Source organism: Brachypodium distachyon, chromosome 1 (assembly GCF_000005505.3).
Source record: "Brachypodium distachyon strain Bd21 chromosome 1, Brachypodium_distachyon_v3.0, whole genome shotgun sequence".
In the NCBI taxonomy this organism is placed as follows: domain Eukaryota; kingdom Viridiplantae; phylum Streptophyta; class Magnoliopsida; order Poales; family Poaceae; genus Brachypodium; species Brachypodium distachyon.
The window spans coordinates 45,423,559-45,448,381 of record NC_016131.3 but is presented as its reverse complement, the minus strand read 5'-3'; the positions used below and the strand labels follow the sequence as shown (position 1 = coordinate 45,448,381).

The window sequence follows — 24,823 nt, the reverse complement described above, 5'->3', positions numbered from 1 at the left end:
TGAAAATAAAAATAGCTGGTTGATCTCAGCCTCTAGGTGTGTCTTCGTCATAGCTACTAATAGTGCATTTAGACGTTGCTATAAGTAGCCATGGAGACCAAGAGCGATCTGAGTGGAGGCCAAAAGGTGGGCATGGATCATCAGAAAATGTTGGGTGACGAGTCACAGATCACAATCACACTTGTTTCGGCCGTGTTGGCCACTTCAATCCTGCCCCCGTAGAATGATTGCATTGCTTCCTGTGGCAGAAGCCTGCGCGTCTTTGTTTTTTGTCACCCATTCCAAACAGGCTCTGAAGAGTTTTTGCGAAAGTAAAATCATTGATCGGAAAGAGCAGTTCTAAGTTGACAATGAGGTTGCAGATTCTACACGTAAACCTGTACACAAATTTTGTCTTCCGCTCTAACTTTCATGGCGTGCAGCTTTGTTGTGATGCAAACGGTTCTGGGTGTCACATGATTGTGGCTCAAACGGTCATGTCAATGTGGACGGACCGACGGCGATTTACTTTTTATGTTCTGAGAACAGGTGGACGGCGGTTAACTGGCAGGTGAGTTGATGGGATGCAAGTCTTCTGGTCATCACACGTCCCTGGAGCTGGCGACTGTCTCGACCAAGACTTTGTTTGTGCTTATTTGCGGTGAAGTCGGAGTCACCAGTTCGAGAGGCATGATATGTGATGATATCGATGACGGTCTTCCCCTCTCGATTGCTCTAGTGGAGTGCGTTTTGGTAACCATGTCAGTTCTTGGTGTTTTAGTATTGCCTTCTACGTCGACTCTTGGAAGTGTTGTACCGGCTGTTGTCCGGTTTCCCGTTAATTAACTGGCAACTGGCCCCATACTTTTCGAAGGAAAAAAAACTAGCTTAGCTAGAATTGTCTTGGTCATTCTGCAAAGTACTTGTTCAGCCAGGTAGAGATAACGGCTTCGCCTGTGACTCACAAAACCCGCTTGGGCGATGGTGCTTAACGGTTTGTTTGGTTTTAGCCCATCCCTACCTCATAAAATTTTTGTCAGTAAATATTTTGAGTGTATTTTGTTTGCTGAAGAACTGGCCAATGTCCACAACAAAAATGAACCAAAGTTGATTATGAATCATTGACTCGTCAAAATTTTGACAACAATTCAAATGAAAACCAAATATTTAGTCATGACCAAAACATTGGTAGGGTTGGGTTTGGTTATGAACCAAACACACCCAAATTATGCCGTCCTGGGGCTAACTGAAAGCAACTGCCCTTTTCAGCGGCCCGTTCAAGCCCAGCCCTCCACTAGTCCACGTCACCTGCTTGATGATTGGATTCATGCTGATTGCTGGCACAGGAGCATAGCACCACAAAGCAAAAACTGAATCGATGTAGCTGTGCTCTGCATGCAAAATAGTCAATATAATAAACGGCATAGATCTAAGATTCCAAGGTGCCAATACACTTGGACCCAGTTAGCACGTCGATGCAATCCAAAAAAACAAAAGAATACGCAGCAGCCGATGTGCAACAGAACAGAGAAAAGGCAGATTTAGCAGGCCCATCCCTGGGCAGCACTTCTGTACAAATATTTTTAAGTCAAAAAAACAGAACAGAGAAAAGGCTATATAGGTTTCTGTCTTAGAAGTAAACTAGCAGATTAGGCCATAAGTTTGGCTTAGTTAGATAACTTCCTACTGTCTGTTTTAACATCTATGGAGTCTGGGGACATCTCTGCACTTGTTTCCGAGCATTATGCGCTTCCGGTTTTCACTGTTCAGGAGGGATTGCAGCAGCAGACACGCCTTTCTGGTTTGATATAGCTGAAGCAAGAGCGATAGGCATCAGGCACAGGCCCTTGTTCTGGAGGTACTGCATTGCGCTGGTGATGCTGGTTTCCATCAGCTTTATAACTTCTTGCTCAAACACTACGCTGTCTTCTGGGTTTGCTACGTCCAGTAGGCCTTGTGAAGTGGTTGTCCCTGACAGAGAAGAATTGCTATGGCCCTGCAGGAAGTGTGCCGGTGTAATAATTTAGTGCATCTGTACATAGGCATTGTCAAAAAAAGCAAGGACTTGGATAAAGCATGTATCAGAAAAAGAAAACAGAAAACACTGGAAAAAATATTCTAAATTGTAACTACAGTACAAGTGGAGCATGAAGACTCCTGCAATAAGCCATCATATCATAGATGAAGTGGCTTGAGGCATTGTAACTACAAATAAAACACATGATTCCAAAGTAGCTAGAAAACACCAGTTTCAGATAGTTGTTCTTTCAATCTAATCATAACCTCGATAAATTTCCCAAAAGGCTGCTATTGAATAGTATGTAAGCATAACCGACTACAGGGTTTTCAAGTCATATAGTGCATGTTACTATTTTGGTGGGCATTACACATACAAAAGATAAATAGCTGACATATATCTCCAGGGTTAGGTTTCAGTGTCTTGTGCACCCTTCTTTCCTTTGTTTGGCACTCTGCTTTTGGTCACTGCACTGATTCAGGGCTGCAAAACCGTCATGAACTAGTCGTCGACTTAAAAACAATGTCCTGAACATTGCTTCTGCAGTCCTATTTGTCTGGTCCCGCAGAGTCCAATGAGTTTTTTTTTTTAAACAGTGGGTCTCCCCACCGATTTCCATTAGAGAAACCGCCAACAGTTATTACAGTGTTCTAGTTTTTGCGAAAACAAAACTAAAACTAGCTGCAGGCATTTCAAGTAAAAAGCCAAGATCCACCTGATCTGGCAAACATTGTGTAAAGCGAAAACAGATGACATCGACACCAGAAAGTCAGACCAGAGTCCAATGAGTTAGACTAGGTCGGTTTGGTCTAGCAGATAATAGTTGGAGCAGTAGGTCTGTTTGGTCCTAGAGTCCAGTGAGTTATTGTTAAGTTCAAGTCGTATACAAGGGCAGGTCCATTTAGTCTTTCAGGAAGCAATGAACATCTATTCCTTACATATGCTTCTCTTCTACCCCTCTAACCTTACCCACTACCATTATACTGTAGCACTCTACAACATCTGAAGCCTAATACAACTACGACAGAGCTATTCACTGTAAAAAAAATTAGAGAAATGAGAAAGTTTGGTACCTCGGTTTGAGACTCTCTGAGGAGGGGAAGAACCGCTCCAGGAGCTCCTAGCCTACTCATGCTCAAGACCTGTAATGAAGAAACCAAGAAGATTTGTTTCAAAGAAAAGAAAATGAGGAAGAACAACAGCCGTCAGGGAAGGTTACTTCTGGTTTTCTCAGAAACTTGTTTGTGTCCTTACCTTCACCTGAAGCTGAAGAAATTTCACATAATCAATTATCTCATCGAGCATTGATGACTTATCTGCCTGGTCAAGTCAAAAGATTAATTATCGGTTAGAAATTTCCAGAAATTTATATATTTGATTCTAGAGCTGACCAAGAAACTTAAGAAAACATCAATTCCACTAAATTTAAGCAATGTTCAAATCCATCCATGGATAACAGTAATGGTGCTACACATTTTGTTGCAACCACTTATTAACATATCTCAATATCTTCTGACTTCATTAAACATTAAAGCTCCCGGTGCACTCATTACTAAATATTATGATTGTCATAGCAACTGCATATTGAATAGGAGGGGAAGAAAATTTTCTGCATTTTCTGTATAGGGAAAAAAATACCTTATTGGAGTTCGGTACAAGTTCTTGGAGATTTTTCATCCTCTCAGAAATTTTCTCTCTCCGAAGCTGCACCATAACACATATTTCACTTAAAACTATATGCTAGGATATGGCGGCATGCACATACACAGACAAAAACTCAACCAATTCAGATAAACTTTGGAATGGTTTGATTTTTCTGAAGTAAATTGCTGAAAAGAAGGCTCACCCGTTCAGCAATACTATGAGGGTCAGTTGCTTGTCCACGGCGAGCCCTTGATCGTGGCTTCGCGCTAACACTATTTCCATGAGCTGAATTTGCTTGGGGCTGCACATCAGAAGAATGGCCAATAGGGACAGGGTACTCACTTTTGTTGTTATGGACCAGCGATGTTATCTGAGTATTTGCAGACAGAGTGCAACTCAGTTAGATATGAATTCAGTCAAAGAAAATAAAAGGAACACTGCTTATGATTACAAATGCTAAAGAGAAACTTCGAAGGAATCAGTGCCTGTTGTGCTTCAGTAACTGCCATCTGACCACCAGAAACGAAAGAAGGGAGAGGAATATTACACATCGTATTTTGCTCCTGGAATACGAACAACGGAAATTAATGTATCAGTAAAGTTTTGAATGAACAGTAAGTTGCAGTTGAAGAAATTGTTGTTTAGTGGCAGAGCTCTAAAAAATAAAACCTGTTGTTCAGCCTTGAAACCACCGGTAGCTAGTTGTGATTGCTGGGCAGTAGCAAAAGAGGAGATGCTACCATTCAGAAACTCTCTGCAATCCTGTATTACCACAAAAACAAAACTTAACAAAATGAAATAGGTAATAGTAGCACCAATATGTTCATAGTTATATTATCCTTGCAGTGAGCATTACATGTATCGATGCCACAGGAGCCTTATCGAATACTGGGAGATTCCCATTTGAATGGCTTGTTTTGTTGAACATAGCCGCACTTTGTACCCCTTGAAAACCAAAAGCTTCTACATTCACCGGTTCCATGTATGAAGAAACATTTTGGAATGTGGAACACAACGTTGAGGCTGAAGAAACAGCTTGTACATCCGCAAGAAAAGCCGAAATTTCACTATCATTACTTTCAATTGAACTGGATAATGCATGAGGTAGTTCTAGAAGGCCAGAGGTATCCAACGGTGGGTCAAATGTTCCAGGTGTTGGATTGCAGTGAAGAGTCCCTTGGGGGATTAAATTACTTTGCAGATTGCCATTGCCCTGAAATTGTTGAAACTCCACAATGCTGTTTGAAGGCTTACCCGTTGATAGAATCTCGCTAGATAATAGATCAGTCTGGGCACTGTATGGCAAGCATCCATTTGTAAGCACAGTAGGGTTCTTCTCATGCTCATTGAACATTAAATTGTGATCTGACCCAGCCCTCATGAAATAACCTGCAGGTTTCATGCTTCCTTCTTCTGCATATGATCCCACTGAACCATCAACAAAGCTATAATTCTCAGAAGCAGAATTGGCAGGCCATGATGAAAAGAAGGAACCAGCAGAGTAGTCCATCCTTGCACCCTGAAAAATGGACTTCAGAACCTCTGCTCAGAAGTATTACTAAAAGAGTGGCTTCCTGATACTGCTAGTGCCTGCAACTGACGATCCTGTCATTCCATTAAAACAGAACGTAATTTGATCTTTATTAGATCTTTTTTGATTGCCAAATGGTTCCTTTTTTACAAAGTTCCCCCCTCAGATGCTGAAAGAACTTTGAAAACGATCTCTAGAGAACAAATCCTGTGCAGCAAAATAACAGCTGTCAGATATCACAAATCGCACGTTATGTGAACATGCATGGGCCAAAAAAATATGCAAAAGATTTAATTTTCTATAAAGAAATTACATGTAATATGTTATCTCGTTATATAGCTAAAGATCTTGAAATGATATATATGAATAGGTACATATTTTTATTTACGTCATGCAGTTGACAAAATCTTCTGAGGGTGAAACACTTTGCCGGTGGTAAGACATTTTCTACAGAAGCGCTAGCTGGAGAATTACAACTTTTTGGAATATGTTTCCCGTGCAGACTGCAGGGCTATGGCAAACAGTTATTACATGCTAGTAGTGGTAGCAAAACTATAAAAGATACATTTCAGAAGAAAAAAAAAAGACAAGGCAGCTATACATGGAAGTTTTTTCCCTGAAAATTCCTTATATGCCAAGAGTAGTTAATCTGGACCCATGTGTCAGTGAGAAAGAACAAATGATAGTTATTATGAACGATATATAAGGAAAGCAAACATTTAATCTGACGTTATGTACTGGTACTTCATAAAACATACATGAAATTTTGAAGTATAACTGCAAAGCCTAAATTCAAATCTGTTAATGAAATGATTCTCCTTTGACAACGCTGTCAAATGAGCAAGACTTTACTGCTTTATTCTACAGTCAACTCGGCAGCTGATTCTCTTAGAAGAAAGTGGCAACTGATTCAGACTCGGCCAGGATAAAAGCACGGCAGGCTAACAGTCTTCCATTTTTTTCGATACAAGGAGTCTGACCTTCTTAGATTTATTAATTATTAAGATAGCTTCCTGTCATGAAAGCTAGTACTTATAGCCGGCTCTTTTCCTTGTCCAGGCAGTTATGCTGATACATTAACTGCTACAGGTAAATGTCCATCAAGTCTAACTTTCACTGTCATGGTATCTGTAACACTACATCAACATATGAAATTCCCAAGTTTCCATCACGAAACTCAGAGCTAGGCTATCGAGAACAAATAAAAGCAAAAGGAAAGGCATAAATATCACCTTTATGCATTTGTAACTTGCGAAAAAGAAAAAAAAACGGTTTAGCCAATAAACCATTATACTACCTATACACAAAAGAAAAGCGTCTGATCATATCCGCTCTGAAAATAAATATCGTCCTGCAGATTCTTACATCTTCGTACTCAGAACCATCATACAACAACGCCTTTTCCTACAAATTCCTCCCACTAGGATTTCCATGAAACAAAACAAACATGCAAACAACAAGGTTGAGAACAATCAGGAATAGGAGGTAAAAAACAAAATCTAACATCACACGCACATCGAAATCGAACCCACATGATCGTCCCTCTCTGACATTACCCCCGTCCCCTTCCCCTGCCACACAACTAAAACCCCACCCGGAAACGCCAATCGCCACACTGCAGCGGCAGAAGAGACCGGAATCAACTAAGCACACACCCCTTAACCTCCCAAGGCGCACATGGATGACCCAGAAAGAACAGCGCCAGCAGTAAACACGGCAGACGCAACTCATGCACAACCTTGTATTGTACCGAAAGGCAAGCGAAGGGAGCGGAACCAAATTCCGAGCACTCACCGGAGAGACGGCGGAGAAAACGGCACGCGAGAAGGCAGGGGCGCGAGCCCGAAGCTGGCGCTGGACACGCCGAAAGGAGAGAGCGGAGGTGAGAGCAGGGGAGAGGAGGAGTTGCGGTTTGGGCGGAAAAGGAGGAGAAAGGCGAGGCTTTGGCTTGCTGTGGTAGGAGACTGAAGACGCGTTGGACTGATGGCCCAGGCCAGGAGGGTGTAAATGCAAATGCAGTCAGTAGCAGGGGGCACAGCTGTTGGTGCTGCGCTTTTTCTTGAATCAGTGCACCCCTTTCTGATTATTTTTGTATGGCTCTTTTTGGCTTTGGGTTGGATAGGGTGGTGGATTGGGTGGAAGAACATAGTTTTTTTTTTCTTTTCCATGCTTCTCTTTTCTTTAAAATTCTTTTTTCTTGATGCAAGATATCATGCGATTATTTAGTTCGCCACAATTGCCTATTGTTTAGCGTCGAGTTTGCTTGATTTAAGGTAAATTCAAGGGTGTTTATGCTTTTTCACTATCTATAGAATTGTGATTCTACGCTGGTATTCGGCGGCGTGTATACCACGCCGAGAACTAGCTGGCAAGCGTACACATACCACTGGCATTTTCAAAAATATAGCTCATTAAATGCAATGGACATAAAACCTTGTCGTATCGGAAGGTATGACCTTGCAACGGACAATATGGATGGAAACGCAAGCATAGCGTACGACGACACAAAGTAGACCAAACAGTGTGTCATTTGTTTTTCCCATACAAAAGGCACGAGCTAGAAATATATGATGTTGTAATGCAAGCACAACCACATGACATCGCACAATAGACTAATAAGTGTGTTATATGATTTGCTCCCGTGATCGCATTGGAAACCATGCCTTCACGTAAAATTGGCACTGCACCATGTAATTTACTTAGCTTCAAGTTTGCGCCATTCAAGGCTAATTTAGAGGCAATTTTTCTTTTTGCTTTGTATAGAAGTGTGATTTTGCGCTAATTGTATCGAGAACTAGCTGGCAAGCACACACATGTATCATTTTCTAAAGTGTAGCTCATTATGTTCAATGGTCACAAGACCTTGTCGTATTAGGCGGGAGGAGCGGGGAGGTGTGGGGACCTTGCAACATACAATGTATATGGCAACGAAAGCATAGCCACATGACAACACACAATTGACTAACTAGCGCGGAAGGGCTAGATATATGCGATGTTGTAACGCAAGCATAGCCACATGACATCGCACAATGTACTATTGGGAGTATGGCCCTGTAATGAAATCGCCGAAGGGCTAGATATATGTGACATCGCACAATGTGATGCTGTAACACAAGCATAGGCACAGGACCATGCATAGTGGACTAACTAATGTGCGTTTGTTTTGCACCTAGGATGGCACGAACTAGATGTATATGTAACACAAGAACAACTACACATGACCACAACACAATGGAGTACCGATGTGCTATTTGTTTTGGGCTTGCAGTTGAAAACTATCCTTAATTTTGTTTCGAAGAAATATTCATATATATCATGTAAAAATCCACCGTTCAATTTCTTTTACATTCATTTTCATACTACCTCCTAATTAACACGGTATAAATTGAGGATATAATTCCGCAGCTGTTACGTGGATAGTTTTGGGTTTGTGCAATCCGTTGCTCCTTGACGCCTTTGGGGGGTTTAGGACACTATTTGTCCATTTGCATTTGTAATTATTTTGTGGAAAATTTGGCCAGCCAGAAAAGTCAAGGTATTTAGAAAGGAGATTTTTACACAGCAGTTTAAGAAGGAGTTAATATCCACGGCAAATTCAATCTCTTGTATCATTGAGGGTCTAATCCTAGCCTTTTTAAAAACCAAAGAAAAAGGTCCAGTGCGCGGAGATTGCCTATCATTTCTTTTCATAGAAGACATAGCTGCACAAACTTTACAATTCATTCACATTATTTTGAGAGAAATATATTCACGTATTAATATAGACGTAAAGCAAAAAAAAAAAACTGCTCCCAGAATAATAAATTTCGCAATTCGCTGAGGGCTAAAACGAGATAACAATGCTGCGGATCAAATGAAAATCGCGAAGAACAGTTCCACGTCACGGCGCGAGTTTTGACTAGGTTAGGTTGTGACGTCACTGTGCCAGCGGGGCCCGTGTTAGTATTTCCTGCGTTCCCCGACGGACCCACATTTGGCAGCACCTTGAGGAGAAGGCTGTCGTCGTGACGTTTTCTTTTCTTTCCGCGGGGACGCCCTTTTGCCCCCTCGCTTTTTTCCTCCGAGAAAACAAGTGGCGTCGTCTACCAAATGCTTCATCATCAAACCTTAATCCCTTTTTAGCTACTGAAAGGTTGAAGATTGTACTAACATCATGACTGTGTTTAGCATGCATGGCCATATATCAGAATAATCTCGTTCTTGTACTCTTTCTGTCTCATATTAAATGATTCAAATTTGTGTAAATATGTACGTATCTATATAGTAAAATACGTCTAGAGTCACTTAATATGAGACGGAAGAAGTAAGAAAAAAGAGAAGAGAGCAATCTCGTTCTGTTGAGCCGTTTGCGCATGTTTTTGTCGGGTTATCTGAGATCAACAAGGGTGTCCAAATTAATTGATCTGAAAATGGAGTGTTATTTTTGTGTCTTTTTCAAGGCTAGCAGTAGCTTGATTAAACATCTCCTCGATCTCTTTTTGACGTAGCACGGGTCCGAGTCCACCGTTAATCCCGCGAGGAAGACGCGGTAAAAGTCGCAGACGCACGCAGGAAACGCGTCCCGTCATCCCGTGCCGTGCCCCGGCAATTCTGGCATCGGATCGGCTTTGGCTTCTGCATGTCGTCTCGTACGTTTTGCAACTGCCGCAAGTTCCTGCTTGCGCTAACGAACGACTAGGCCTTAACTGAAATCTTTGACTAAAGCTAGCGGAGGACTTCTCCAGCAATTATTTTAGTAGTCATCTCCAACTCCACCGCCGGTTTCTGAGGGCAAGTGGTGGCAGGCAGGGCAGGCTTTGGTCTTCAGAGCAGGTGTCTAAAACGTGATTTTTCTCAAATTAAAAAGTGTGACGCGGTGCATTTGTTTTCTCTTTTTCAGTGTTTTTTTTTCTGGATACAGTCGGTAGAAGACACGATAATCAGCATCACATTCCACGGTTTTTGTGGTTTGGTCGATCCCAACACCCTCGTTCGTCGCCACCGCATGTACAAAGGTACAGATACCCAACCATCTATAGTGTTTTGCATGTGGTTTATAGACAATCTTACAGATAATACATATATTGGTCTGTCTGTAAGCTGTTTAAAAAAAAGAGAAACGATGTTGTTAGACCGACTGATTCTACGCTAGCATCGGCCGTCTTCCCCGTCCTCCACATGTCCCACATTTCTCCAGAAATATCTCCCAACGCATACATGTCCTCACGACCACCACCGCTCACCCCCCACCACTCATCTCTCTCTCTCTCTCTCTGAGATCCCCCAACCTGATCTCTCTCTCCCAGAGATCTCCCAACCTGATCTCTCTCTCCCAGAGATCTCCCGCCCGCAACGAACGTCGGCTGGAGCTGCGACTGGAGGGTGGCGTTCCTGCGACCGGAAGGCGAAGGCACTTCGAAGGGAGGCGACGATGGTGTTATGGCCGCCGCGACCGACCGCCGGAGATGCTGCAATTGGCAGTCCCTACTGCTGCGAACGGCGGCCTAGGGTGTTGCGACTGTCGACCTGCCCTGCTGCGAACGGCGGCGGCTTTGCTGAGACTACCCGCGGCGGTGCTGCGAACATGAGGCGGTGGCAGTGCTCTGGCCGGCAGCCGGCGCTGCTGCGAGCGTCGGCTGGAGGTGCTGTGACCGGAGGGTGGCGTTGCTGTGACCGGAAGGCGGAGGTGCTGCGAAGGGAGGCAGCGACGGTGGCCGCCGTGGCCGGCGACCGGAGATGCTGCGATTGGCACCCCCTGCTGCTGCGACCGCCAGCCGGTGGTGCTGCAAACGAAATGCGATGCCGGTTTTTGAGGCTAGTGCTCCAGAAACGGGAGGTGGCGGCGGTGCAGCGAACGACGTTCGCGGGCAGAGATGCTGCAATCGGCAGTCCGCACTGCCGCGACCTTCGGCCTGCGACGCTGCGAACGGGAGGCAGCGTCGCACCCATGACCGGTGCTCCGGCGAACAGGAGGCGGTGCGGACCGTGGCCACGCGGCGACTGGCGCGGCCGAAACGATGGTGCTGCCCTAGGGAGTCAGTTCAGCAAACGTGGCTCGCGCGTGTGCGGCGATTTGCATGGGATGATCGTACGGCCGTCTAGGCTAATCTGACGGTTCCGGAGGCGGCGGATTTTTCTCACTTGTCCCTTTAAAAAATCTCTACTATAAAATATAAACAACAGGCATCTAATGTTAAATAATTTGTCTATAGTTTGTCTATTAGATTGTCTGTAAAACCACAGACATCTTACTTTTTTTTCTCAATCTTTTTCCTCCACCTCAACAAAACTATATGTCATAGATACCTAAATCAGCCCCATTTTACATGTTCGGAAAGAAAAGGAGTGTTCGAGTGGGTCAACTAATCATGCGAGGATTGCGAGTAGTCAGTCCAAACTTATGCTTAGCGGCAAAGGATATACGGTGGGTCTTTGCGTCGGAACATTCATCAGTGTGTTTGGTCGATCGTTCAAGTACAGGGCAGATATGAGCAAAGCTGTGTGCTAGCCTAGTCCTCTTTGCCTGGATAGGGTGGGTGGCGATGTGTTTGTGCTTTTCTTTCTTTGGAAGGGATCAAGGGACGGCTTTGTATATCGTATCATCTCAAGCTTTGAAATATCGTTTGGAGGATCTGGATGTAGGATTGTTTGGTTTGCATGTATGGCTCTGTTTCTGTTCATAGTGATTTGGAGTTAGGGTAGTTTCAAGGAAGTTACGGTCGAGCTTGGGCTACTTTCCAGGATTTGTGGGCTCTCCAACTGTTATGAAATTGGGCTTGTGACTTCACAACCTCATCAGTGGGTCAATTCTCTCTCCTGTTTTCGGCATGTCTCGAAGAATATCATTCCTAGGTACATCGGACCATATTTTTTTTTTCTCAAGACTCCAGAAGAGAAGCTGGGCTCTCAAGTCAACTGGTAGTCTTGTACTTCTGTATTACCTAGGTGGGCCGATTTCATCCCTAAAAGAGTGGGCCGGCCGCGTGACAACTAGGGATGGACCCTGTCTGATTATTTTCTATGGTTTCCCCAAGCTCCACGATCCCCGTAATCCTTAGGTCATGTACAATGATTGATAACACTGACTTATTTTAGGTGTTCCACGTCATTTAAAAAAACAACAAAATATGTTGTACACTGGGTTATCTCTTGATGTTATATCTTGGAATTAATGATTATATGAATAAAATTAACTAAATAAATGTTAAGAGAAGGCAAAATCCAGTACAATGGGAAATTTGTCTAATCTTTACCTTATCATTTGTGTGAAGAAATCATCTTTTAATTAAGAGAAGGCTTGTGCCTTTTTTTTCATTTCTCTCTCTTCCACGTCAGATATTATCCTATGTGGCGTCGCTAAAAAAAGCTGACGTCACCCCATTATACATGCCCTTAGCAGCAAAAAAAAGAAGAAGAAGAAAACCCTACCATTCTAGTGTCAGATTGTTATCCTTGCCTCCGATAGCCGATTTAGCGTACAGAGACAGGAAGAACAAGGCATCAACGACGGGCTCTTTTCATTTCGAATGTAGTTTTCGTTTTTATTTCTGGTATTTATTTTAGTTTTCCTGATCAATTGTACTTCTATGGTCGCTCCAAAAAAAAAAGTACTCTACTATCATACATCTTGCTCATAGTACACAAAGTTTTATCTCCCTCCGACCTAACTCTTAGTTTTCTTTTCCGTCGGAGCTCTCTGAATCAAAGGATTGGAGTTGTGAAAATTCTATACTCCGTAGAATACATTCATTTAATCCCAATTTCTTATGGAATCTAACTTAAATCCCTTTTTTTTCTTTCCTTTTGAGAAGTCCGATGAATCAAAGGCAAAGTTGTTGCTGAGCTGTGGCGCTGACAAGACCACTCAGTCGTTCCAGAATTCGCCTCCCCTTGCCCAACTAAAATGTAAATTAATCTAAGTTAATCATCCAATCAATCAAATCGATCTCCGGATGAGTTATTTAAACATCGTCCCCCCGGCGGAATGTCGACATGGGTATGTATGCACGGCAATCTGCCCGACTGCGCCCCATCATGCACATTCAATTATTGCGATACGCTTTCGGCAAAAACCCCGTGCCATCTGCGCCGCTTCACAGCACACGGCCAAACGAAGGATCGGGGCAATCGATCCACCTAAAGGTACGTGACAGCCTCACGGAACCAAATGCCATGATATATGGCTCGTCGTCACTTGGCTGTACTATACGCATCGGTGCTCCTCGCAAATAAAAAGATCCCACGGGGCCACGGCAGCCACGAGAAAGATCTTGACGTCGCATCGCTCCGGAACGCCAGTAAATCTGATTCGATCGATGGACGACACGACACCGAGGCTCTCTTCTTTTGCACTATCGGGTGCTGCGGCGTCACGTCTCGCCGCTGTGCTCTCTTCCGACGTGCAAGTCTACGGCTCCGGGTATCGCTTTGCTTTGCCTTTTTCACCGGCCGGGGTGTCACCGGGGGCCGCGCGAGGTGATTTTTCTTTTTGAGTGGGTCCGCGCGAGGTGATTAGTAAATTAATATTGGGCCGTGAAAAACCTGGGCGGACGGCGGGCAAGCACGTGGTGGCCACGCGTTCCCCTCCAAAAAAAAAAAAACGTGGTGGCCACGCGCACTCGTGAATGTACGTGCGGCTTTCCCTCTGTCCCCCTCCCCCGGTGCGCTGAACGGAGGAATCCCGTGTTAGGACAGTAGGACTCACTCTCCCTCCGCCTACTTGCCCAGAGCTTTCGTTTGAGACTCGAGTCCCAGATCCCCACTTCTCCCGGTCACCGGCCACCCCTATAAACAAAGGAGAAGAACGTACCCCGTACAGTACCTAGCTAGACAGATACCGATGAATCAACCCTGGCTAGAGTTTATCACTTTGTTATCTGTCCCCTTGGAAAAAGTTCTTTTCTTTCCAACAAAGGCGTGGAGGCGTGTGGCATTGTGTAATCGAACATTTTGTTTGTACTACCACCAGCAGCTAGACTAGGCTAACTAACTAGGTCCACCGTAAAACGTTGATCATCTTCTCATCTAAACTCACTCACCTAATGCATGCGAAATTTGACACCGGGTCGGGCTGTGCCCGTAATAAAGCATGGTGTTTGGCGCGGACATTTTGACACTCCGTGGAAAATTGTTGACCTTTGTAAAGTTTCATGCATGCACAATATGGTTGATCACGAATTGAGGACTCAAGGAAAGAGAGATGGTCTTTAGGAACATGGTCTATATATTTATAGACTCAAGGAAAAGAAAGTTTGAGTTGAATAGAATCTTCTTGTTGGCATGCCATGTCATGCTGCATACTACTCCCTTCATCACATATTATTCATACATTCATATTTAGTCAAATTTAAGTACCAACACTGTCTGGATACGAGCAAACTCTCTGATGGAAATTCCAATGAAGTTTGTCCCTGTCAGTGACACTGGATCTCAGCCGTCGATCCCACACATCGGACGGTCTCCACCCCGACCAATCCACGTCCCCGTGCCGTCACCTCACTGAAATCACCCACCGTGGCAGGTACATATGCGCGCCACACAAGACTCCATTTTTACTTACCTCGCCGCAAGCCCAAGTGCGCAAGCACAAACACATCACACGCATCTCCTCCGTCTTGTTCCCCAGCGGCGTTTTCCTTTGCAGTTTTTGCTTGCTCTCTACTGCTCCTCTAGCGGTGGGTAGTCCCGCTCTCGCGAGTCGTCAGCCATGTGCGGCGGGGCCATCCTCTCCGACATCATCCCGCCGCCGCGGCGGGTCACCGACGGCCACCTCTGGCCGGCGGAGAAGAAGAGGGGGAAGGGCGTTGGCGGCGGGAGGCCCCGGCGCGTGCCCGAGGAGGAGTTCGAGGAGGAAGAGTTCGAGGCCGGCTTCGAGGGGTTCGAGGAGGAGCTCGGGGAGGTGGAGGTGGGATTCGGCGACGAGATCAAGCCCTCCCTCGCCAGCAGGAACGGCAGCGCCGGAGGTAAAAAGGAATTGGTTCCGCCGTCCGCGTCGATCTGTGTGGCTTTGTTGGTCCCTTCGGGCGAGACATAGAGGGGTTGGTTTCCTTGGTTTCGTCCTGAGAAATATCTAGTGTTCTGGGTCACTGGTCTGTGGATCCGTAGATTTGCTCCTCATATTCATGCCTTGGGAGGGAGTATATTTGAGTTCATAGGTGGGTTGGTGGTGGATTAGCTTAGTTTTCTTTTCCGATTTGTTCACTAGGAAGGTAGGTTTCTTTAAATGTTCAACCCAAATTCCGACTGGTGAGTATCAGTAATCATCTCTATGATATGATGTGAGTACTTCCCTGGATTCTTAAGATCGAGCTTCCATACGTCACCCGTAGGAGTTGGGCTTTTTTCTGAGAACTTCCCCAGATTGCATCTAATTAGTTTTTCAATGTTAAATTGACTTAGCCTCGTTACTTTTGTGGGAGAACTTTGCCTAACTCCAGTCAAAACTTATTTTTTTGTCATGTTGACTGGGAGATGTGGGAAAATAAGTGATGGATGCCACAGCCACGCTGGTTGTAGAGAAGGTTGTAATTTTTGTATGAAGATAGGTGTTGTAGCAGTGGCTTGTTCTGATTATTTCTTTTTAAATTTCTCCACCTTCTGATTGGGCTGGTCATCAGTTCTCTCTCATGAATTTTTTTATTTGTCATACAGTTCTTGTGTTAAAAAGTATTTCATGCTCTAATCATCTAATCAACTATTAATGCTGTATGCTCATAGTCTACCATATAGTAGAGCTTACTTTTATGGAATAGTGGATCTCTTATGTTGATCTCACTGCTTCATTCAGATGGATTAAATGCAACTAGTGCTGGTGCTGATGGCCGCGCATCAGGGTCCTCTAAAAGGAAGAGAAAGAACCAATTCAGGGGCATTCGACGCCGCCCTTGGGGTAAATGGGCTGCTGAAATCAGAGATCCTCGTAAGGGTGTCCGCGTCTGGCTTGGCACTTACAACTCTGCTGAGGAAGCTGCCAGAGCTTATGATGCTGAAGCACGCAGGATTCGTGGCAAGAAGGCAAAGGTCAATTTCCCCGAAGAGGCTCCTGTCACTTCTCAGCGCCATGCTGAACCTACCTTTGTGAAGGTGTCTGAATTCAACACTGAGGAGAAGCCCATAGTCAACACCATGGGCAACACAAATGCGCACTCCTACCCTGTTGTTGACTACAGCTTACATGAGCCATTCTTGCAGCCACAGAACATGTCTTTCATGCCTGTAATGAATGCAGTTGAGGCTCCATTCATGAATCTTTCCTCTGATCAAGGGAGTAACTCCTTCAGTTGCTCAGACTTTAGCTGGGAGAATGATATCAAGACCCCTGACATAACATCTGTGCTTGCATCCATTCCCACTTCGACAGAGGTCGATGAATCTGCATTCCTCCAGAACAATGCCAATAATGCAGCACTACCACCTGTGATGGGTAATGCTAACGTTGATATCGCCGACCTGGAACCATACATGAAGTTCCTGATGGACAGTGGTTCAGATGAGTCAATTGACAGCATGCTAAGCTGTGATGGATCTCCGGATGCGGTCGACCTTTGGACCTTCGATGACATGCCCATGTCTGCTGGCTTCTACTGAGGGATCTGAGGTCTATTGGTGCCTGTACATATAAACAAAGGGTAAGCATATGCAACTGTGGAAATAAGCTCATTGTCACACTTCATTTTCCATTTTCTGATTATTTATTTCCTCTTTATATCAGGAATAAGTATTTTGGACAGCAAAGTGCTTGTGTCAGGCGCCTCTAGTTCAGCTACGTTAGTATATGCTTATGTCTAGCTTAAATGCTCTGGTTGCTCTCAAAGTTCTCAAGTGCTCTTTGGCAATGGACATCCGTCATGTACCTTATGAAACTAGTATGAGATGGGAACAGCTTATTTTGTATTTTTGTTTCTACCTTATTGTAATTGCTACACAAGTCTGTAAACCTTTTGAATTTGCAGCCAATGTTTGTTATGTGGTGCTCGTTTTTCTAGTACGCTAGTTCATCATTTGCTGCAATCCTGGGAGCCTGCTGGAGTAGCTTCGCATGGTTGTTGCGTTAGCTGAGCAGCATCACAAGGTGTTCTCTTTCACCTACTTTCTCCGTCCAACAAAAGATGTCTCAATTTTGTCAAAATTGGATGTATCTAAACAAGACTTAGTGTATAGATGCATTCAAATTTAGTCAAAGTTGAGACATCTTTTATTGGACGGAGTGAGTAGGTGGGTTTTGTCAGGGAGACACACACTTCCTCTCCTGTCAGACTTGAATAAGAAAGATAAGTGGTGCCAAGCTCCAATGTAGTCCGATCATGCATATGTAGGTTCTTCGTCCTCACTCCAAAGGTTCAGTTGCATCTAGTTAGGCTAACATGAATTATATATATGCTAGTGTTACTCATGTAAACTTTGCTTCTGGCCGACATAGGATTCACATGAGTTATTCCATGCACTTGCTAGCATGATACTGGGGTTTGGACATGTTTAATTAAGACCTCCTAGTTGGGGTTCAGAATGCAAGACACTACTTCAATCTTCCTATGTTGAGCTCATCTAACCATTGAAGCTAACAAATTCCAAGTTCAGAGTACCTGCTGAGCATATTTAGTTTAGAGTACAAATAGTTAGCTATTTTTCTTTTTTCTTTGTAGAAATGTGATACGCTCTTGAATTCGTGGGTAATGATAACTATAATAGAGCAAAATCGAAGCATATTGGATATGGGAACTGCTATGGCCTATGCCGAATAAATCTGATGCTTGGATCTTCGGATGACACAGGAAGCAGGGGTGTTATATATTTTCTTTTCCTTTTGGTATTCAGAGAAATAACTGATCAAAGCAGTACGTATCAAATGCAGTTGTTACAGTTAGCAATCCTTCTCGAGGTGATAGATTTATTTGTCTTATCTTAGTTCTCTGTGTCAATTTTTTTGAACATGTTTGCCAACTAAGTTTCAATGTGATGGATCCTAGTTACAGCAATTACAAAAGGGGAATGTAGATAGCTAGCTCATTTAAAGAATGAGACTTTGTCACGTGTGTGGGAACCAGGAAGCCGTGGATTGGAACGGAGGTTGTAGTCGTGGTAGGTTAGAGGACGAGGCCGGTAGCCACGCCGCCCTATGGCTGGAGATCGGGGTGAGAGAGAGGCGCAGGGCGCAGAGGAAGGGGATGAGAGATTAGACTAATTATTCTGCTTGCTTTATTGATTGACTAGGGTGGGCTATAAATAGCCAATTACAACTTGGGAAAGAAGAAAAGAACTCTAATTAGATCAGGTCGGCAGGGTAACCTTCTACGGGACAAAACCTTTCCGACTTAGATCCTATTTCTTAACTTAACTAGTAAGCAATTGAACTAAACACAAACTAGGGCTGAGGACCAGCAGTAGGGCGAGCCCTGCGCTGGTAGGTACGCCCCCACATGACATCTCCCCCTCCATAATGAAACAGCTCGTCCTCGAGCTCGAAGCCTGGATAGTGAGCCCGAAATGTCGGAACGTCTTCCCATGTAGCATTGGCGGCAGACTGACCTTCCCATTGAATCAACACTTGATGCAGACCTCTGCACAGGCGGGCGTGCAAGGCTTTGCTGGGCGCTAGCTGCACACGCCGTGGAAAAGGGGAGGCAGTGTCGGCGGTCCTTCCGGCGGTGACCCATGATACTTCTTGAGCAAACCCACATGAAATACATCGTGAATGCTGGCACGGGCTGGTAGCTCCAGACGATAGGCCACCGAGTCAATCTTGGCGATGATCTAGAAAGGGCCATAATATTTAGGAGCCAACTTGCCCTCGGTTGCAGAACCCAGAAACACTTGTAGCCGATGGTGAAGGCGCAGCCAAGCCCACTCACCAATGTCAAAAGACAAGGGGTGATGCTTGTAATGTTGCACTGCCTGAAGGAGCTGATCACACACGTCTTGGAAGAACTAATCACGATCAACAATTTGGCGCTCCACCGCTTGATTACGAATCTCCCATGGAATTTAATCGCGGAACGATGGAGGATCGCGGCCGTAGACCACCCGGAACGGCGTATCCCGTAAAGCCGAGTGGTAGGATGTGTTGTAGCAGTACTCGGCCCATGACAACCACTGGAGCCATTGGCGAGGCCGAGCACCGGTGAGGCAGCGTAGGTACATGGCGATGACCCGGTTAATAGCCTCGGCCTGCCCATCAGATTGCGGGTGGAAAGCCATGCTCATGTGAAGACGGGTGCCCGAAGCTGCGAATAAGGCCTTCCAAAAATTCGAGGTGAACACCACATCACGATCTGACACAATGGATACAGGCACTCCATGGAGGTGAACAATGTTGGTGAAGAACGCCTTGGCCACCGTCTCAGCGGTATAGGTATGCGCCAGTGGTATGAAGTGTGCATATTTGGAGAAACGGTCGACGACGGTGAGGATGACACTTTTGCCACCGACCTTAGGCAGCCCTTCGATTAAATCCATGGAAATATCCTCCCAAATGCGGGAAGGGACTGTCAAGGGCTGAAGTAGACCGGCTGGATGAAGCTGCTCAGTTTTGTTACGTTGGCACACCTCACATGCGCGGATATAATCCTGGAGCACCACGCGGGCCCGAGGGAGGTGAAAATCCTGACGGAGACAGTGTAGCGACTTTTGGATGCCCTCGTGGTGGGAGTGTTGGGCAGCAGCCAGCACTTCGGCCATCAATGGATAAGATGGCGGTACATAGGCCCGGTGCTCAAAAAGTAACAATACCGTCGATGAGAACCCAAGGGGCGCTCAGCTCGCCCGACTGGAGCTGCTCACGGAGTGCCATCAAAGCTGGATCAGATTGTGCCGCCTAGCGGAGGGCATCGAAGAGGTCAAAAGCCGGTCCTGTGATGGCACAGGCGTGGCCTGCAGGCGCATCCCGGCGAGAAAGAGCGTTGGCCACAATATTTTGGCGGCCCGGCTTGTATTCCACAGTGAAGTCGAACCCTAGGAGCTTGCCCACCCAGTGGTATTGGGGGATGGTTGCCAGGCGCTGGTTGAGCAAGAACTTGAGGCTATAGTGGTCCGTCTTGACGATGAAGGAGCGCTCCCAGAGGTACGGCCTCTAGTGCCGCACTGCCTGGACCAGACCAATCAGCTCACGCTCGTATGCCGCAAGGGAGGCGTGACGAGGAGCGATAGCCCGGCTGAAGTAGGCAATCGGACCTGCACCCTGGTGCAGCACCGCGCCAAAACCGGACCCGGACGCATCGCACTCCACCGTGAAGGCTTTGGTGAAGTCATGGAGCTGCAGAACCGGCTCCGTGGTGAGGGTGGTCTTGAGAGCGAAGAAAGCGTGGCCAGCCTCCTCCAACCAAAGGAAGCCCTCTTTTTTAAGCAACTCCGTGAGTGGTGCCGCGATGACGCCGAAGTCGCGGATGAACTTGCGGTAGTAGCCGGTGAGGCCCAGGAAGCCGCGCACGGCACGGACTGACCGGGGCTGTGGCCAATCGACGACGGCCAAACCTTGGCGCTGTCCATGGCGACGCCGTCAACCGTAATCACGTGGCCGAGGTACACAACTGATTCCTCACCAAATGAGCACTTGGAGCGCTTGAGGAAGAGTTGATGAGTCCTCAAGGCCTCCAGGACGGTCTTGACATGACGAAGGTGGTCCGACCAAGATGAGTTGTAGATCAAAATGTCATCAAAAAATACGAGCACAAAGTGGCCAAAGAAAGGACGGAGCACATCGTTCATCAACGCTTGGAACGTTGCTGGAGCGTTCGTCAGACCAAACGCCATGACCACGAACTCGAAGAGCCCCTCATGGGTACGAAACGCCGTCTTGTGGATGTCCTCTAGGGCCATGCGTACTTGGTGGTAACCTGACCGCAGGTCCAGCTTCGTGAAGAAGCGGGAGCCCTTCAGCTCGTCGACGACGGGAATGGGGAACTTGTCCTTGATGGTGACGCCATTAAGAGCTCGGTAATCAACACAGAAGCGCCAAGTGCCGTCACGTTTCTTCACCAGCAGAGCCGGGGAGGAGAAAGCCGATGTGCTGCGACGAATGAGACCACGTTCTAGCATCTCTATGCATTGCCTCTCGAGCTCGTCCTTCTGGAGTACTGGATAGCGATACGGCCGAACAACCACTAGCAGGGAGCCGGCCTCCAATCGGATGTGGTGGTCATGGACTCGCGGCGGCAGCAGGCCCGTGGGGTCATCAAAGATCTCGGTGTAGTCGGCGAGGAGGCTGTTGAGGAGCTCACGACCGGCGCACACGTGGATGTGATTTGGGCGTCCCGGAGTGGCCAGTTCGTACCACTCGACACGGTGGTCAGCATGCCAAAAAGACATCCAGAGACGAGAGAAATTCCAAATGATTGGCCAGAGTGTCTTGAGGAAACGTGTGCCCAGTACGACGTCAAAGCCACCCAATGGGATGGCATGGAGGTCAGCGACGAAGTGCTCTTTGTCGATGACGATGGCAGCGTGCCGTAGGAGGCCGCGGCAGGTGACGTGGTCCCCGTTGGCGACCGTGACACGAAGGCGACGGCCTGACGAGAAATTGGCGCCCACGGTGGCAGCGATGTCCTCATTGATGAAGTTGTGGGTGCTTCCCGAGTCGATCAGCACGACGAGCTTGCGATCGCCAATGCGGACGGGGACCTGCATGGTGTCACTAGTGTGGACGCCCGTGACCGCGAGGAGGGAGATTTGAATGTCCTCGTCGCAATCCTCAAAGTCGTCGGTGTCGTCGTCCGTGGACTGGATGTAGAAGAGTGTGCTGTAGGGGCGAGGAGCTGACGAGCCGGCCGGGACACGAAGACCGTCGTAGCCGCTGATACGTTGTGGTGGTGCTCGAAGGAGACAGCCAGGTCCATGGCCGCTTCCAAGGTGGCTGGTTTCATCATCTCGACCCGAGTCTTCATGGGGTCACCCAGGTTGTTGGTGAAGATGTCCCGTTCCTCGGAGTCGGGTATCGGGGGGATCTGAGAAAGGTGCTCGAGGAAGCGCTTGGTGTAGTCTGCCACCGTGCCTGATCGACGGAGGGAGATCAGTTCGCCAAATGGATTAGCACGTGTGGGAGGCCCGAAGTGGTTGGAGAGGAGTTGCTGGAACGTCTCCCAGGATGGGCGACCGATCTTGGTCTCAAGGTCGCCGTACCATAATGCGGCGACGCCAGTGAGATGAGTAGGAGGCTAGCCATGTCTTATCGGACTCCTGCGTGCGCTGACCGAGGAAGAACAAGTTGCATCGCGTCAGCCATGGACGCGGATCGCTTTCCCCATCGAACGTGGGAAAATCGATTTTGTAAAGGCGTGGGGGCCGGTCACTGCTCTCAGAGTTGTGGGTCAGATCCACCGCCTGGGACCTGTCGCCGGACGTGGGCATGATGCCTGGGCCTCCCAGCCGCAGCTCCGAGCCGCCCTGCTCGAGGCGTTGGATGGCCATGTGTTGCGCGTGCTGCTGTTGTGCAGTTTTAGCGGCCTGTTTCTGAACGGACCGCAAGATCTCGGTGAGTTGCTTGATCGAGGCGTTGAGCTTGGCGGCGTCCGCTTGGCGATCTGCGCGGCACTGGTCTGCATCGAGTTGCTAGTCGGAGGCGAAGTTGTTGAGGGCCTCCACCACACCATCATGATCTGTCTGCTGTTTGGTGATGAGCTCGGCTAGGGTTTGAGGGGGCGGAGGTTGACTCATGGCAGCAGCGGGGATCGAAGATGACTCTGATACCAAGTTGTCACGTGCTTGGGAACAAGGAAGCTGTGGATTGGAACGGAGGTTGTAGTCGTGGTAGGTTAGAGGGTGAGGCCGGTAGCCACGCCGCCCTATGGCTGGAGATCGGGGTGAGAGAGAGGCGCAGGGCGCAGAGGAAGGGGATGAGAGATTAGACTAATTATTCTGCTTGTTTTATTGATTGACTAGGGTGGGCTATAAATAGCCAATTACAACTTGGGAAAGAAGAAAAGAACTCTAATTCGATCAGGCCGGCAGGGTACGTAACTTTCTACGGGACAAAACCTTTCCAACTTAGATCCTATTTCTTAACTTAACTAGCAAGCAATTAAATTAAACACAAACTAGGGTAGAGGACTTCTAGCAGGGCGAGCCCTGCGCTGGTAGGTACGCCCCCACATGATAGCCTTGCAGCACTTAAAAATAGTTGGCTTATTTTTAAGTATTTCGTGCATCGATCAATCATAGTTTACTGAATTTCTTTATTTGAGAAGCCCCCTGTTGTTATCTGCTGAAACACATTCGAAAAAAAAGTCATCTACCGAAACATGGAGGTATCATAGATCATTCATAGTTTATCTCGTGCATTCAGAAATTACATAACGTGTGCTTTTGAACATTGCTACCACAAAACAATCTGTTAAAAAAAATGCATAAAACAATCTACATTGATCCATCTTTGGTCATTCCTCCTCTATGTGGACAAGTGGGAGCTTTCACTTTCTAGGTGCACATGATGGAGATGGTCGCACGGAATATCTCAAATCAGACTGGCTGGCGGATTGCTGGTAGACTTTGGGATGCATAGACGCCTTCAGGATTTTTGCTTTTCTTAGCTTAGTTTTGCCGCTTTGTGCGTTCCGTGATTTGTGGAATGATACAATTTTGCAATAAAATAATTGTGTGCATCACTTTTATGCAGAGGCCGGGAAGCTCCATTTTTCGGGTTTTTTGTTGGCTTTTAAATCCGATGGTCGTTGTATATATCATTAATTTAATTCTGTTATGCACTAGGTTCTGGATTTTAGTTGCTGTTTACCTGCTCCTTATTTGTCATTTTAGTGACATATATTTGCTTAACTTTGTAATAGATGGAGGTAAATTGAAAAACAAGAGCTTTTACGCGAATCTGTCCGTGGAAACGTATAGGATACTACTAATATCGCATTGTCGACATACTTCAAGAGAATAAGATGCACTCCACAATATTTTCTGAGTCACGCCGTTCTTCGGAGGTACGCCATACATTGTTGATTTCAGTATTAAATTTTGGAAGTGGCCACTAGAGACATATTATATATATTCTCTAACAGCACAGAAAATGCAGAAGTTTATTGTCCCCCAAGTCGTATTACGAGCAGACTTGGAAAACATGAAAACTAGCCGGTGTGCCCACGCGTTGCTATGGGTCAACAAAATCACAAACTATTTATTTTTATTTTCTGTGTAGTCAACTCATGGTGCCGTCGAGGTCGGCGTGCGGGTGTGATAGCGTCGGTTATAAGACGGAGTAGGAGAAATCGTGAAAAAAACTGGAGGAAAAAAATAACGGGCAGTGGCATATTGGTTGTAATTTTAACAAAATTAACCTACAGCGACGACCATACCATCATCACCAACTCCAATTTAATATATTGGTATAGATACGAGGACGAGCCGAAACACGTTCCGACTCTTTCGATCCGCCGTATCCCCGCCATCACCGCTCCTGTTCCTAATTCCCCCGTAGGACGGTTTTTTTTACGTGACACCTTCACATCTCATCTAATTTTTTTAAAAAAATTCAGGTAATGCTTTGTTTGGTACTCCTACTAGTGTTCTGAAGGGTTTTTTGAATTTCATACGTCAGTGGATTGGGTGAAAACACTTGTTTAAAACACTAGTTGCAGGATTTTATTGAGGCCTCAAGAAGATGTATCTGGCCACAATGCAAGGCAATAAACTCAATTTTTTACATCATCTCATCTAGCACGACGATATGAAAATAAAACAAG

The 24,823-nt window shown here is 46.2% G+C and overlaps 2 protein-coding genes across 3 annotated transcripts; one reads left to right on the top strand and one right to left on the bottom strand.

Moving 5' to 3' along the window:
* Window positions 1-1,494: 1,494 nt before the first annotated feature.
* On the bottom strand, window positions 1,495-7,156 carry LOC100841109. Its single transcript, XM_010229609.3, has 9 exons — window positions 6,966-7,156; window positions 4,497-5,378; window positions 4,310-4,402; window positions 4,126-4,203; window positions 3,843-4,010; window positions 3,635-3,700; window positions 3,251-3,316; window positions 3,070-3,138; window positions 1,495-1,975 (listed from the first exon to the last, which is right to left on the bottom strand). The coding sequence occupies exons 2-9, from the start codon at window positions 5,148-5,150 to the stop codon at window positions 1,739-1,741; spliced, it is 1,431 nt and encodes a 476-aa protein (XP_010227911.1). The 5' UTR covers window positions 5,151-5,378; window positions 6,966-7,156; the 3' UTR covers window positions 1,495-1,738.
* Window positions 7,157-14,699: 7,543 nt separating this feature from the next.
* LOC100840803 (ethylene-responsive transcription factor 1) lies at window positions 14,700-17,133 on the top strand. 2 transcript variants are annotated; one of them, XM_003564109.4, is made up of 3 exons: window positions 14,700-15,112; window positions 15,937-16,777; window positions 16,861-17,133. In XM_003564109.4, the coding sequence occupies exons 1-2, from the start codon at window positions 14,857-14,859 to the stop codon at window positions 16,734-16,736; spliced, it is 1,056 nt and encodes a 351-aa protein (XP_003564157.1). In that variant the 5' UTR covers window positions 14,700-14,856; the 3' UTR covers window positions 16,737-16,777; window positions 16,861-17,133. The 2 variants fall into 2 exon arrangements, with proteins under 2 accessions (XP_003564157.1, XP_024313163.1); XM_024457395.1 differs by lacking the exon at window positions 14,700-15,112 and adding an exon at window positions 15,142-15,670.
* The last annotated feature ends 7,690 nt before the right edge of the window (window positions 17,134-24,823 follow it).

Coding starts and splice junctions, on each gene's coding strand:
- LOC100840803 (XM_003564109.4), top strand. CDS start 14,857: ATGTGCGGCGGGGCCATCCTCTCCGACATCATCCCGCCGCCGCGGCGG. Junction 15,113..15,936: donor CAGGAACGGCAGCGCCGGAG/GTAAAAAGGAAT, acceptor TGCTTCATTCAG/ATGGATTAAATGCAACTAGT.
- LOC100841109 (XM_010229609.3), bottom strand. CDS start 5,150: ATGGACTACTCTGCTGGTTCCTTCTTTTCATCATGGCCTGCCAATTCT. Junction 4,403..4,496: donor CTCCTGTGGCATCGATACAT/GTAATGCTCACT, acceptor GTGGTAATACAG/GATTGCAGAGAGTTTCTGAA. Junction 4,011..4,125: donor CAGTTACTGAAGCACAACAG/GCACTGATTCCT, acceptor GCAAATACTCAG/ATAACATCGCTGGTCCATAA.